Source organism: Trachinotus anak, unplaced genomic scaffold, assembly GCF_046630095.1.
Source record: "Trachinotus anak isolate AG129_WGS33_773 ecotype Australia unplaced genomic scaffold, CSIRO_AGI_Tana_v1 ptg000025l, whole genome shotgun sequence".
Classification (NCBI taxonomy): Eukaryota; Metazoa; Chordata; class Actinopteri; order Carangiformes; family Carangidae; genus Trachinotus; species Trachinotus anak.
Genome location: NW_027273876.1, coordinates 3,117,083 through 3,132,624, shown reverse-complemented (window position 1 = coordinate 3,132,624; position 15,542 = coordinate 3,117,083). Strand labels below are relative to the sequence as shown.

Sequence of the window (15,542 nt, the reverse complement as noted above, 5' to 3'; positions counted from 1 at the left end):
CTGTTGTCATCTTTTCTTTTAAAGTTTATGTTTGTACATGAAAAATAAGACAGTTAAATGTTCTGTGTATCGAGAACGATCGTAACCCACCCGTCAACCATGATTACAAGACGAGAGAAGATCTTACACTGAATTTCATTTGCAGTGTAATGGAAAACAAGCTGCTTTCAGCATCTCTGTAATAACAAGCGCACTCGTTGCATAGAGGTTGCTGAGGGACGTTTTCCCCCCTCGTGTCCAGAAAATGACCTCAGAGGGAGTTCACCCTCCCTGTCAGCTCCAGTGAGCGAGCCAGCTCCGTCACATGCTCCTTCCCACCAGGCACATTTTGTTTACCAACATGTCTCTAAAACTGTCAGCAGCTTTTTTTTTTTTTTCTTAAGGTGTCATCTGATTGGCTTCCTCTGGTGTGACATCACGGGACGTGAGCTCAGAGAAGAGAGCAGGCAGCCAGTACTGCGCTTCTCCGGCTGCTTGGGAGTCCAACCAGGCCAGGCCTTCTTTCAGCAGGTGATCCTGGAAATACGAGAGTAAGGGTTTTTTTCTGGATACATGAGTGTAAGGGATTTTCCTACAGGGTTCACAAACTTTAAGCCTTTCTAAGACTTCTTTAACACCACGTGGAAGGAAAATTAACACCTCTTTCTCAATTATATCATCCAAAGTGTGAAAGGATTTGAAATATTTATATCACATTTTTCTGTACATTACAAAAATTTGTATTATTTATTCTATAATGTGTTAAAAACAGTATTTCACAATTTCTCACTGCTCATTCTGATGTTTTAAATTTTTTCTTTTGTCCCACCAACAGACCAAAAACCAAATGTATTCAATTTACTGTCATATACGACAAAGAAAAGCAGCAAATCCTCTCATTTATGAAGCTGAAACCAGAGAATATTTGGCATTTTTGCTTAAAAAATTATCTATTAATTATCTAAACAGCTAATTGATTAACTGACAATCAATCAATGTGACCTGAATCAAGATAAGTGAATAAATGGACGGATTTAATCAATAAAATTGAGTAATTCATTTCATTTTTTGGATAAAATCAACTCTTGCCCATGATGAGACAACGAGCTTCCTCACTACTGAAGCTGTCAGCAGTTACAGTTTTTGTTACAGGATTGATGTTTCAACTTTGAGCTGAAAAACTGAAACTGAATCTTTTTAAAGATGTCTCAAAACCTGTAGTCACTGTGCCTCAGAGCAGAAGGAGCAACAGTCAGACACTCATAACTAAAATGAACTGATGTGCACTTACCAGGACGTGACAAGCCCGTTCCTTCTCCCACTTCAGGCTGTCCTTGATCTCACTCACTGTGACGTATCCCTTTTTCTACAAAGGAGCAAAAACAAACAGACATGACAGTGTCTCTAACAGCTACAAGCTTCTTGGAAAAACATACACTTTTCTTTTACACCAAAAAACATAGAAAATTAAAGGCCCGGGTTCAGAAATCTTTGAAAAGGTTGACCCAGGAACCGTGTCTCACCTCGGCCAGCTGAAGAACTACAGTGTGATCCATGTTGAGCTCTGCTGGGACTGACTGCACCAAGTACGAACCTCCGACAGGAATCATCCCAAAACCATTCCCCATCACCTTCAGTTTCTTTATGGCTCTCACCAAGTCGTCTCTGGGAGGAACATATTTCATCATTTTAATAAATATAAAACTCAGACCAGACACATGGGAATTTAATTATCCAAATAAGATGCTTAGATCAATAATAAGGAAGCATAGAAAACTATTGTAAATATTCTATAAGTGATACTTACTGACTCACATCCTGAGCGTATTTACCTCTTCCTTTCAGTACTCTCTGGTGGAGCTCATCCAAAGTAATAAGCCCTAAAAGAGAAGAGTGATTTCACAGCCAGAAAACAGCTGGTGTTCATGACTTCATTTATTGCAATTTACTGTGCTGACATGCACTGAACGTTGCTAATATAATATAACTATCAGCGATGGAGATAAGATCTAAGCACAGTTCATTATGATTGTCAATACTCAAATACTATAACAGTCATTCATTGTAATTGACAAATTACAGACCTCCATTTCTGTGTTTCAGGGCCAGGCACACTTCAATGATCTGCACACCAAGCTCATAATAAAAGTCACCAACTCCAAGCATCTCAGACCAGAAACCTTTGCCAGCTGTGGAAAAAAGAGGAAATTATTATGTTCGACTTTAGAACCTATGACCATGCGAAATATGATTTAAACAGACTTGTCCCAGGCTCTTGGTAGTTTTTACAGATTATATAATGAATGATTCTCACAGGCAAGTGGGTCAACTCCGATGGTGGCACACATTTCCTGAAACTGGACCCTGAACTGTGGGTTCTTTCGGATTTCCTGTTTGTGTTTGCTGGCAAACTCCTCCAGGTTTGATTTGAAGGTCTCCAACTGCTTGGACATCTGGCAGAAAAACAAACAATCTGGTCAACGATTTCATCAACAATGCAGAATAGACCCATGTTTACACAACCACACGATAAATATATGGCAGCTAACATCAACAACATTGTTGTTTTTTATTTATTAATGATTTTTAGCGAACAGTCAGACAAATTTTATACAATTATTGATTGATATTTTGTTTAGAACTGTAATGATTAAATAGTCATCAAGAAAGAGAATTGCTGCTTTTCTTGGTCTTTCATTAAAGAAATTAATATTTTGAGTTTTTTGGACTGTTAGTTAGACAAAACAGGACATTTATTGATTTCACCTTGGCCTCTCAGAAAATGCGACAGACATTTTTCTCTGTTTTCTGATGGTTTATAGACCAAAAACTTATAAAATAATTTGGAAAATATTCAGCAGATTAATCATTAGATGCTGCCCAGCTTTTTTTTAATATGTGCAAATTCACGCAAAACCATGTTTTGATTGAGATTAAAGTTTATTCAAGCAAGTAAACAAAGAAATGTCTACAATATTTTTATCAACAGTGAATAAACAAGTGAGCTATTTAATATAAAAGTCTTAGGAAATGTGTTTTCTGTTGACTCACCTGGACAATTTGGTCCTCTGCGAGAACATTTCCTCTCTCCTTATATTTGGCCTGAATAGAGAAAGAAAGAAAATCACACGTAAGATAGTGTAAATTCTTTTTGTTGTTGTTTTTTATGAACTAAGCTAATGTGAAAACTCTCATGTCCAGGAACAGCTTTACCTCTGCCAGCTTCTTTTTGGCAATAGCTCCGGCTCCAACACCTCTCCGGTGCATTTTGGCAGCTGTCCGGTCACAAAATTCACAAGTAAAATCTAAACTAAATGTGTGTTTATCGCCAAATAACGCAGATGAAGCAAAACTTTAGCGTTAGCGTTAAAACTAAGCTAGCTGCGAGGATGTTTGTGATTTTAGTGACACGCACTTCTCCGACAACATTACAGATCACAGTGAAACTCCGCGACTCTATTAAACTCGAGAAAGGCCAAAAAAAATGCCTCTTTTCATTAATATTTCGGGACATTTAAAGCTAATTCAGTACTTGTGTTTCCATTTTGAGTTGCAGGAAACGAACAACTTCCTGCTGGGCAGTGACGTCACGGGTTTGTTTTATACCGCCCCCTGGCGTCATGGAGGAGATAGCGTCATACCTGGTACATACAACAGGCACATTTAATTCAGTTTTATTGTATTTTTATTTATTTATTTTTAATTTTTTTATTTATTTATTTATTTATTTTTTAATGTTATTTATTTATTATCTTTATTTAGTGTAATTTAGGTAATCCAAATTGGACAGCTGAAGACTGGAAAAACATGGCCTGGTCTGGTTAATCTAGATTTCCGCCGAGGCAGCAGATGGTGGGGTCAGAATCTGGTCTCACCAGCATGAATCCATGGGCCCAGCAGTTCAGGCTGCTGCTGCTGGTGCTGGTGTAATTGTGTGGGGAATGTTTTCATGGCACACTTTGGGCCTCTTAATGCCCCCATATCCCTTGAATGCCACAGCCTGGAGATCAGTGAGCGTCAGGGGCCTCTCCAGACACCAGACCTGAATCCTGCAGAACCCGTTTATCATGTGGTAGAGCAGGAGATTCATGCAGCATGACTGTGCAGCTGACTGACATGGAGAAATGATGAAGCAGAACCTAAAAGAAATGTTTGAAATATCATACTGCACAGAAATGAGGCTGTTCTGAGGGCACAGGGAGACTTTATAATAAAGTTGTAGTAGAGGCTGTATTACAGAGCTCTGTCTCCCTCTGCTGCTCCTCTCCTCATCGAAACCTTCAAAACACAAGAAATGGCCAGCCAACGAATTACGCATGCGCAGTAGTGGGCGCTTTAAAACAAGTCTTGAGGAGGGAACATGAAGTCACTTGCAGGTGGACTTGGATTATAGTCGAGGTAAGCTCAGAGCACATCAGTGCATGTTGGTGAAAACCAGTCTGTGTAAATTACGTGTGTAGCCACGCGGTCGTTTTAGCTGCTTCGCTCTGGAGCCGCATTTCGTTGGTGAAACTAGCCGGCTAGCGTTAGCCTGCTAGCTAGCTGTTATTGTTTTTCATGATTTTGCGAGACCCAAAATGGAGGAGATGGCTGCTGCCTGTGTCCTACACAGCCACTCCCGAGTCCTTGTGTGAAGCCCTCTCACCGACTCACAGCTCCGGCTCACTCCTCCTCCCCCGGGTAGTTGGTCAGAAAAAGCCCCCGTGTCTTTGTACTGCAGCGCTAAAGTAGCCTAGCTTGAATTTCAAACCCGGTGGACGATTTTAGGAAAAAGATGGATCAGGTCTGTGCTGCTGCTACAGTTTCTAAGTACTACAACAACTGGTGCATGTGTTTTGCTCTCAGCTCGAAGCCAGAGTGTTCCCGGTTTAACAGCCGACCACAATAACACGACACCTTCTTTATTTTTCTTTGTTTTGCAGGATACTAGCTGCGGGGGTTCACATGGGAACCACGTAGCTGTGGTTGCATTGCATCGCCGAGGCGTTGCAGGATGAAAAGTGTCTGTGTTCGCCATGACCCTGAGGTCCACGCTGTTTCCGAAGACGGGATCCAAGCAGAACACTGACACCATCGACTTTGACAAAACGCACATTGGGGCCGCCACCGTGAGTCCTGTCAGCCTGAAGAGGGAGTCCTGCGACTTTGTTATAGATGTTCAAGACGTGCAGGGGGGCCAGATCCCGAACAAATCAAAGGTCTTAGACCAGAATTACATGACAAGCAAAGTTGCCCTCGCTGCCACAGTTGCAGAAGTAGTTCAAGGAGACACTAAAACATTGGGGGTATTGTCCCCTGTCAGACCAATGGGGGGTGAGGGAACCCCGGTGAAAGGTAAACCCCTCTCTGTTGACAACATGGATAACCCTCAGATGGCTGTGAACAATAACCCTAAGGATGCTGGTGCTGATGACAGTGCGAAGGGGGTTGTCCCTGGAGTCTTGGGCACCGCATCCATTGAACTCTCCTCTGAGGGCAAGTGGAGGAACGTCAGGAAGACCCCTGCCAATCCCCACACACAGGCCAACTGCCTCCGACAGATCCTCCTCCTGCAACTGGACCTCATCGAACAACAGCAACAACAGCTGCAGTCCAAGGACAAGGAGATAGATGAGCTCAAAGCAGATAAGGAAACGGTACGTCAAAATACTTTTTTTAGCACAATTTAGTCTGATTATATAATTAGTTGATATAATGGATTTAAAGTTATATATTTGTTTGCCCACGACTTTTTCTTTTGCAGCTGCTTGCACGTATCGAGCGCATGGAGCGTCGCCTGCAACTCACGAGGAAGGACCCACCACGGGACAAGCGCCTTTTCCAGCCCCTGGAGCCATGGACCCCCGACAAAGAGGACATGTGGGATCTGGATATGGAGGACAGTCCACAGCCCAACCAGGCCACTCCCCTCCCCTTTAGTCGAGGTGGTAAAGGTCAAAAGAGGTAAAATGAAAAATGGCAGGAAGCACTTGATTCTGCTTATGTGCCATGTGGTGTTAAATCAAGCCACAGTCATCAAAGTTGCAGTTACAGTCTGCCACACAATTCAGTTCTTAATTATTTTCTTTCCACACTCAGGAAATCTTGCTTCGGAGATGCAAAAGTCCAGAAGTCGCGGGGCAAAAGTGCCAAGCTTAGCCCCCAGAAACCCGAGATTCAGCCTGGCTCCCCCAATCAAAGAGAGCTGCGCAGTAAGGAAACCCCAGAGAAGACAGTTCCTCTGAGGTCTGGGGCAGAAAGGGACATTTTGCTTCCGTGCAAAGAGGAGCCTGAGCTGAGCTGCCAGATGGAAGATCTGCCCTTCATGTCTACCACAGAGATGTATCTCTGTTGTTGGAACCAACCTCCTCTGTCCCCTCTGCGTGAGACTTCCCCTAAAAAGGAGGAAGAGGTGGCCAGTGAGTGGACTCCTCATGTAGTACATGATATGCTGATTGTTTGTAAGCCTAACCTATATCCCATCTTTAATCACTTTATCCTTCAAATGTACTGAACACAATATCCATGATTGACTTCCTCTCTCTATCTTTTGCTACCAATTAGTTCCATCCTGGAGAGAAAATTACATTGAGCCCTTGGATGACGATGACTCCATCAACTCCGCTGAGGTGAGACGCACCTGAATAGAAAATCTCTAGAGCTTGAAAAAAAGATTTCAACTCATGAATAACTTGTGAATTTGTTTTCCCAACAAGCCGCTGGACGACAATGTGTTTTTGAAACGCCACTCGAAGCTCGAGTTGGATGAGAAGAGGAGGAAAAGGTACCATCACCGACTTTAATCGTTTCATTTGACATTTGAACACATCTCTAGTCAAAACTGAAGAACCGGACTGATACTGAACACTAGAGTTAAAAAATCAGATAATAATGTATCAGCCAAGTTAAACAAGTAACATAATCAAACATCAGAGCTGTGACCAAGGAGTGTACTGAGCAGGACATTTCATAGCTGTCAAAAATATTACCAGTAAAAATTAGACAGTAAATGTAATTGGAAAATTAATCATCATCTCAATAACGATGCAAGAAAAATATATTTAAGACAAATGAAACCCAGATAAACTGTAACATCTAATCTATGTTAAACTGCACTGCACTGTAATAATTAAGCAGTTTTAGTGCAGCAAGCCAGTAATCCAAACATTAAGTACATTTTGTTTAATACTTAAAATAGCCAAAAACAAGAATTCCCTCTCAAAACACACGTCTGCTACAATTTCTTGTTATCTACACAGATGCCGATCCTGCTACGTCAGTGACAGGAGGCTAAAGCACCGTCAGGCTCTAGTTTTTCTCACAAACAGATTTCACTTTGCTGTTGCGCATTATTCACTTGTCATTCAGAGGATTTGAAATTGTCAAAAAAACTTTTTACTTTGCCCTTAATATTTACTATACTATATATTCAAGATAGATTCAAGTTATTTTTTTAGTCCATAGTCAATGACTGATTTGTTTGTGGAACAGTGCAGTGTGCAGCCTTCTCCTGTGAAGTCTTTATGCTTCACATGAATCAATATTTAATCCGGCAATAAGGCAAACGTATGATTTACTAGATCTATGGGTGGGTACTATGGTTTCCCACTTTATCTTTCCTCATTACTCATCTCCTGTGCTTTCAGATGGGACATTCAGCGAATCAGAGAGCAGCGCATGTTTCAGCGTTTGCAGCAGCGCATGAACAGGAAGAAAGTCGTGCAGGAGACGGAGCCGGAGCTTTCGTCCTTCTACCCTGACACTGAAGATGGTACGTCTGCATTTTTAAATATCGAAGACACGAATAAAACTGGGTGTAATATTACAACACAGATGTTTTTTTTTTTTTTTGTTTTTTTTAATGGATTCCAGCGATTTGACCTTTATTCTTTTAATATCTTCCAGTTGAAACTATAGTGATCACTCCCTTCCTGCCTGTGGTTGCATTCGGCCGGCCGTTGCCCAAACTCGCACAACAGTAAGTTGGAGCTGCTGTATGTCACATTTACTGTGTGATAAGTGCAGGCTAATGAGGCATAACGATATTAAAGGCATTATCAAATTACTGTGGTGATTCTGCACTGCAGGATGTCCTTTACTGAGCTTTCAAAGTGGTCGCAAAGTGATTAAAAATTGAATCAGGGAACAAGAGGAGGGCAGCAGATGAGAGCAGCTGCATGTCACTGAGGTTGTTTGGTTCATTTTTGCCATTCAGACTATAAAATAACCACAAAAGATCATTTAGGATTAAAAAGTTTGAGAAACAGGCGGGCGATAGATTAAAAGTGAAAACAACAACAAACAAGTGTCTTAGGAAGCCTGCACAGCACCTGTTCATTCGTATGGCTGCACCTAACAAAGGTTTTCATCATTGTTTAATCTGACAGTTAAAATCCTCAAAACGATGTTGTCTCTGTTCTTAGCTACTCCACAGTTAACACAGAGTATGGCTCAGGGTCATTAAGTCTGTATAGTTTTATTTTTAAAAAGAAAATGTTTATTTTTTTTCTCCAGGAACTTTGAGCTGCCTTGGCTGGACGACCGGAGCCGGTGTCGCATCGAGGTGCCCAAAAAACACACACCTCACCGGACCTGTCGGAAGTGAGACCCTCGTGGCACGAACGGCGGAGAGACGCCACTCCACGCCCAGATTATAGAACGCCTCATTAGTCTTGTCTGTAGTGGGGGGGGGGGGAGACAAGTCACCAGTCGCCATGTATAACCGTTGTTGCTTTCAGTCTGTGGGAGAGGAAACGACTCTCCAGCCTCAACACATCATCACAGACCAGCTGATCTCTTGCAGAGTATTGGAGAACGATGGGAGACAGCTGCGCCATTGGGTGTCCTTGATATTTTCAGTCTCATTTACACCACTGAAAGGAAGACTAAAGTTCTTGATGCTGCAAGATTACAGTCCCCCTGTTCGCAGCCGGTGAAGATTACACATCAGTTTCTATTATAATAAATGTACCATCAGTTATATGCATGTTCTGTAACATGATTGAGATGCATTTAGTCAGAGCTGTGCCATCCAAAGCTGATTTTATTAAACAGAAATGGAGTCTCTGTCAGTTTTTATGCATAGTCTGGGGACTCTAATCTTCTGAGCATCCATGTGTCGGTTGCCATTTAGACTGAAAAGTAGAGCTTGAACTGTTGATCATGAGCAACACAGCTACAACCTCTTGCTCTGGGTAGTCCTACCACACTCATTCTCCCTGCCTAAGTGGAAAAAAAGTCCAAATCTGACTGTATCGTGCTGTGTATTGCCTATATTGTTGTTCGCACACGACTTCAAGTAAGATTTTATCAATGTTTTGTGTGATATCTGGAGTTTTGAGCCACACTCAGCATGATTTCATGTATTAAAAAAATTACAGCTCTTGAACCAATCCAATGTATGAAAAGCAACCAAATGATTGTTCTGTTCTTTTCTGTTCTGCTTCATGAAAACAAAGGCACGGAAAATTAGACTGGTGGTAAACTTGACATGAAACCCAGTGATCTGTTCCTGGTTTTGTTTCTAATTAGTTCTTTTTTTTTTTATTCTTTTATGTCAGTTGCATGGACTCTATTTAGCTGTGTCAAAAAAAAGATGGTAGCATGGCTTAACCCCAGAATGGAGAATAATAATTAATCTCTGCTCATTGGGCTACAAAAACTACAAAATACTGTTCTTGAAAGCATGATTCTATTGGCTGCTCTGTTCGGTGGGAGTTGCTGCGTTCAGCCTGAACAGCCTCATCATAAGGCTGAACTGATAATAACAAAGTACAGTTTTGATCTTGTGTTTCCAATCTTTACAATACGCTTACATCCAGTAAATATTAGGCAAGTTATGTGTATGCATTGGTCCCTTTGAGGATGTTAGCTGACATCCACAGGGACCACTTTAGATGCTAAATAAGCTTTCTAGCTGTAGTTATAGCGATGTTCACCAGTATGCTCTTTAACATGCTGCCAGTTAACCTCTCCCGCTCTGACTTAATCTCAGTCACAATCGCAGTGTTTGATTTTCTGCCCGTGTTTTCCTCCTCGCTGCGTTTGCTCAACCTGTTTTACATATGATGCAATGGCTTTCTGCAGCTCCAGTACTTCTACTGCCAGGCGTACGTGTAGGCAGAGTCTGGAAATACAGAGTTGATTTTTTTTTTTTTTAGTTGTGTACATAGCTTTCAGAAACAAATGTACATAAAACATGGCTGTTATTTTTTTATTATTTAATGTTGGAAGTGTTGAGTACATTCAATATTGTTCTATGATTGTATGTTGACAAATTGACAGTTTTGAAAGTTAAATTTTTTTGGAATAAAATTAACTTGTCTATGATATGCTGATGAGTTGTCGTCTAAGTTTTTGATAGAATGGGAATATTTTTTTAGGCCAATATCAATATTTAATGGTCTAAAAAGATGTGGTGGAATGAGCCTCAGTAGAAGTTCTGTACTTAAGTACAGATTTGAGATACTTGTACTTCATGCTACTTTATGTACTTCATGCTACTTTATACCTCCACTACAATTCAGAGGAATTTTTACTGCACCACATTCATTTGACAGCTTTAATTAATAGTTACTGAACAAACATTTTTTTGCATTCTGTGACGTTTGTACTGAAGATGTTCTGCAGTTACATTGAGAAATTCCTGAAACAAGATTATTTATTTCCTCTTTATCCCCTCAAACCAACTGTGAAAATGTTATTTTTGGTTACACTTTATTTTCAGAAAAAAACTCCAGTCAAATTTCAGTTGGAACAAACCATCATCCTCTGTTTTCATGAACAATAATTAAAATTCTTACGGAAATCCCTGATGGCAACACCTTAAATCCCCCTGTTTAACATTTATGAGAAGTATAAAAACATTTATTAATGTACAGTATTTTTCAGCAATTAAAATTTCTCCAATGAAAAATATTTTATTTCATTACAAGTGTTTTACCATATTATCATTATCTGTTTATGCAGCAGTTACAGTTATCGTCAATCTGCTTACAACTACATTATATGGTGTTGTAAACCAAATTTATCATTTCCTTTATATCTAATGTCTTATTTCTTTTTTTTAGTTCTCATAATTTTAAGTATTTATAATATGTCCTCTATTTTGCACAGTAATGTCTCCCCCTGCCATCATATTCCAATATTGTTTTTGTAATTTTAAATACAGCCACAGAAAACAAACTATTGATGAGTGAACTGAAGCCATGTGCAAAATTTCTTTAATAAGAAAAACTGTTGAGTTTAATCTCGAAAAAATGTTTATTGAATAAAGAAAAAGCCAAAAAAAAAAAAAAAACAAAGAAAAAAAAACAAAACAGGACACTTTCTGAAAAATAAACACTGCTGACTCCTTATTAACATTTTGGTGAAAATCCTGCTGACCTCGAAAACACCACAGACAGAGAGTTAACAGGACCAGGAGTGCTTTTCCACTGGTGAAGAGTCAGCTCTACACACTTTCATTCTTTTTCCTTTATCCTTTATATATTTGTGTAAAATAAACCGTCCTTTCAGTGAAGTGAGACAGAAAAGATGTGGCGATAATACACTTTTTGTACACCATCTTCAGTCCGACCCTGGCATCTGTCAACTGCCACAAATAAACATAATCAAAAGCTTTTATCAGGGATAAAACTGTATTTTCTATGATTATACTAATAATAATACAAAGAACACCAAACCAGCCTGATGTACAAAAAGTGCTGAATTTGCATGTGTCTCCCATATAAAATATCCACCTGTGTAATATTACCAACTTCCATTTGGGATTTAAACATTTTGTAATTAGTGTTAATTAAATTGTGAAAACATCATGCCTTGAGGAATTAGTATTTACACACACTGTGAAATAATTTTTTACTCTTAGAGAATTTGCATCATTTACCAATGTCCTGAATGAGACATGAGTTTTCTAGACCTATGAAGAATAATGACCCCCGCAGGGTTTTTTTTTTTTTTTTGGATAAAATACATGATACACGCATAAAAAGAAAACACCTCAAACAGAAGGCCATACACCCTTATGACACAGGCCGCTTGCTCAAACAGCCAGTGCTGCACTTTCAATAGAATCTAAACACAGAGATTCGAGTATGGTTGTATCTGTATTGACAAACCCTGTCTGTCAGTTACTGAGTGTTCAGTCTCTCCGGAGGTTGTTCAGCCGCTCCTCCAGATCAGCATCTGCGTCAGCCAGGGCGGCCTGGGGCTCGGCTTTCTTCCCCGCAGCCACGGACAAGTTTCCTCCAGGGGTCGGGAGATCTGAAGTGAAAACACACGGCGGTTATGACAACTGCAAAATCCCAGAATTGACTACAATGATTATCAAAACAGCTGCTGATTCATTTTCTTGATCGATTTATCAACTAATCGTTGCAGATCTAGTGACTCTGATAGTCAGTTCCATTTGGGATCCGGTTAAGACCTGACATAAACAAATGTTGAAATCATTTCTCATTTCTCGCCGACACTGACTGTCGTTTTCTCCGGTTACAAACGACTGATAATTCATGTTAAGGCTGTAACAGCTCAGCTCGAGTCAGATGGTTAATGTGCTCCCTCCAGGCCGCTGACCGGACTCTCCCAGAGATAGTTCGTGAACCCTACACAGGTAGAATTTTCATTAATGTGATTGAAGTGTTGGATTTTCCTTACTTGACAGTTCATCGGACAGATTCAGACCCAGCTCGTCCAGCACTTGGGACACGATGGCGTCACTGCACGAGACACAAATGTATTAAAGTGAACACAAAACATATATTGGGTTAGTTATATCAGATTGTGGGGGATGGGTTGAGAGGTCAGAAAAACCAGAGCCTTAACCAGCCACGTTGTTGGAGATAGTTCTCCTGGAAAGATCCACTGCCTTTCTTTAAAAAAAACCTGTTATTCAAGAAAAGGAGGTTGTTTCAAGTTGTTGGGGAAGGTGTGGCAGGGCGTCACTTATTTTACTCCTACTCAGTTCTACAATGATGCTGGACCAAAAGAAGGAAAATTATGGATATTATATAGGGATGTAAGCTCTCCTTAAGGCCAGAGCAATTACTCCTGGGTATAACACCTCGGTCACTCTCTCACCAATTGGAAAAACACCTTTTTAGACTTGTTTATGAGGTGGCCTTAAGAAGAAAACCAAAAACTGACTGAAACTAACTGGGAATTCATACAATGAGATCATATAACTGAGATTCCACAGTTATATGAATGTAGAGAGAAAATAAGACGGGACAAGAAGAAAGAGGTGAAGATTCTCCAAAGTGAAATCCACCTGTTTTTCTTTTTATTTACTTATTTATTCATCCATTTCATGTGTAATGTATTATATGTCTTTTGTTTAAAGGATGTAAGGGTGAGCAGTAACAGACATGGATATTATGATTTAGTTTAATTCCTTATGTAAGTAATAATTTTAATCAATACTTAACTGTTAGATAAAGAGTATAAAAAATGATTTATTAAAGCAGTTGTACACAAATGTAGAATGGAAGGTTTGAACATAACAAAATAAAAATAACTGTTGTTGTTGTTGCAAGTCTCAGTCCCTTACCTCTCCTCCTCATCGTCCTCATCCCCCATGGCATCATCGATGGCGTCATTCATCATCTCTTCCTTCATGTCCATGATCTCACTCTGTCGTTCAAACTCCATCATGATCTTCTGAATCTGAGGCAGCTTCAGCTGTGACAATGGAGTAAATACACGATCGTGAACACAGGAGGATCGTTGTTTTTTTCCATGGCATCGAGTATTTCAGTGATTATTTGACAGACCTGTCTGTTCATGGTGGCCATGGCTTTGGTGACGCCTTTCATAGCCTGTGCCATGCTGTTGTTGGACTTGAGTGTCTGTATCTTAAGACTGACGGCCTGGATGTTTGCTTTCATCATGATGAACTTCTTGACATAGCGCCTTGTGCGCACCAAATCCTTGGCCATGATCTTGACAGCGTCCTACAAAGATTAAAATGACAAATATTAACACAAAGTTAGAATCGTCACTTTACAAATTATTCTCTCCTCATAAAACACAGGTTCTTTTCCTTCATCTGACCATTTGTCCCTGTTTGGCCATTTTCTTGATGTCAGCGATGATCTTCTTCTCTTGTTGCTCCAGTTTCATTCGCTCTCGGTCCAGTTCTCTCATGGCTCGGTTGAGCGCTCTCTGATTCTGCCTCAGCATCTCCTCTGGCGTCTTTTTCTTCCCAAACAGGAACTCCATCTGGTTGAAAAACAAAATGTCAGCACAGTCAAACTAAACAAGTCCTGTCAGAAACAAGAACAAAATCTAGGAGAGAAAAATTACGCTGGGGCTCATCTGACAATTTGATAAGTCGATCGACAGGAAATCATTAATAGATGTAAAGTAATTTATGAAGAAAATATGTCAAACATTCTCTGGTCCAAGCTTCTGAAATATGAGGATTTGCTGCTTTTCACTGTTTTATATCATAATGAATTGAATATATCTAAGTTTTGGACTGTTAGCAATTTGAAGACGTAATTAAGGGCTTGGGGAATATGATGCAATGGACATTTTTCAATCGTCTCTGATTTTCTTGAGAATAAATGATTGGTTTAGGGACACAACTAATGACCATCCCCATTACCAATTATATTACATGATTTTTTCTATTTATACCAGCGATCAGTTGATTAATCAATTGGTTAATCGACAAAGAAATTATTCATGTTTTTTTTTTTTTTGTTGTTGTTTTTTTTAAACCAAAAAATGCCAGATATTTGTCGTCCTTGCTTCTCAAACATGAGGATTCAGAGCTTTTCTTTGACATTCATGACAGTTAACTGACAATCTCCAGATATTTCAAGATGTCATCTTGGTCTGTGGGAAATTACACAGACTGTTTTCAGGTTTTTGTAAAGCAGTAACAAAGATAAGCAGCAAATCCTCACATTTGAGTAGTTGAGAATGTGCAGATTTTTTTTTCCCCACTTTTTTTGGCTTGAAAAACGGCAACAATAGTTAATTGTTCAGTATTATTTTGATATTCCATTAATTAATTAATTAAACTCAAAGTGTGCAGTTGTGAAATTGTGGAAGAAGATATTAATGTGAACTTAAATGTCCAAAGGAATAATGAAACCAACACTGAAAAATGAACAGTCAGTTTCTAACACAGCTTCAGCTCTGTTAGACCTGCCTTTACCTTATTTCCTGGACTATATTACTCAGCAGTTATTTATGTGGCTGGAGGCCTTAAGTCTCCTTTCAGCCGTGTTTTATCTTCACTGTCCTGCTCTTTAAATCTGTTCCTACCTCTTCCACATCAACTCCACCAACACAGACTGAGCCCAGCTGTCAGGAAGACAGCTCACACAGCGCCTTAATCTCACCGTGTACCAGAGGACTTTAATCCAGGAGGTAAAAGGTGTTTCAGGGCGTCTTCTCCGACTCCGATCCGACACAAATTTAAACGATTATTTGTTTTCTTTCCTACTCTTCCGTGTTGCGATAGTTTCACATCCGGGAAATGACGTAAACGCGTACGCACAAATCGACGTCCGATTGTTATTTTCCGTTGCGTCATACGCATAAAGTTCACGACGAAGGGAGGAAGTTGCAAC

General features: G+C 39.9%; 3 protein-coding genes across 6 annotated transcripts; 1 reads left to right on the top strand and 2 right to left on the bottom strand.

Moving 5' to 3' along the window:
• Nucleotide 1: 1 nt before the first annotated feature.
• Nucleotides 2-3,564, bottom strand: snf8 (SNF8 subunit of ESCRT-II). The gene is made up of 8 exons (XM_071463100.1): nt 3,193-3,564; nt 3,031-3,081; nt 2,294-2,432; nt 2,064-2,168; nt 1,787-1,859; nt 1,503-1,644; nt 1,271-1,345; nt 2-516 (listed from the first exon to the last, which is right to left on the bottom strand). Exons 1-8 carry the CDS (start codon nt 3,244-3,246, stop codon nt 379-381), a joined length of 777 nt encoding a protein of 258 aa, XP_071319201.1. The 5' UTR covers nt 3,247-3,564; the 3' UTR covers nt 2-378.
• Nucleotides 3,565-4,253: 689 nt separating this feature from the next.
• Nucleotides 4,254-10,287, top strand: msl1b (MSL complex subunit 1b). Of its 3 annotated transcripts, none has more exons than XM_071462482.1 (9): nt 4,254-4,377; nt 4,902-5,615; nt 5,723-5,922; nt 6,058-6,377; nt 6,523-6,587; nt 6,675-6,742; nt 7,605-7,729; nt 7,864-7,936; nt 8,473-10,287. In XM_071462482.1, exons 2-9 carry the CDS (start codon nt 4,995-4,997, stop codon nt 8,561-8,563), a joined length of 1,563 nt encoding a protein of 520 aa, XP_071318583.1. In that variant the 5' UTR covers nt 4,254-4,377; nt 4,902-4,994; the 3' UTR covers nt 8,564-10,287. The 3 variants fall into 3 exon arrangements, with proteins under 3 accessions (XP_071318583.1, XP_071318581.1, XP_071318582.1); XM_071462480.1 differs by having other exon boundaries at nt 6,058-6,419; XM_071462481.1 differs by lacking the exon at nt 4,254-4,377 and adding an exon at nt 4,621-4,762 and having other exon boundaries at nt 6,058-6,419; nt 8,473-8,689.
• Nucleotides 10,288-11,163: 876 nt separating this feature from the next.
• chmp2a (charged multivesicular body protein 2A) lies at nt 11,164-15,453 on the bottom strand. 2 transcript variants are annotated; one of them, XM_071462483.1, is made up of 6 exons: nt 15,312-15,453; nt 14,011-14,178; nt 13,731-13,910; nt 13,508-13,638; nt 12,616-12,677; nt 11,164-12,222 (listed from the first exon to the last, which is right to left on the bottom strand). In XM_071462483.1, exons 2-6 carry the CDS (start codon nt 14,176-14,178, stop codon nt 12,101-12,103), a joined length of 663 nt encoding a protein of 220 aa, XP_071318584.1. In that variant the 5' UTR covers nt 15,312-15,453; the 3' UTR covers nt 11,164-12,100. The 2 variants fall into 2 exon arrangements, with proteins under 2 accessions (XP_071318584.1, XP_071318585.1); XM_071462484.1 differs by having other exon boundaries at nt 15,235-15,375.
• Between the last annotated feature and the right edge of the window lie 89 nt (nt 15,454-15,542).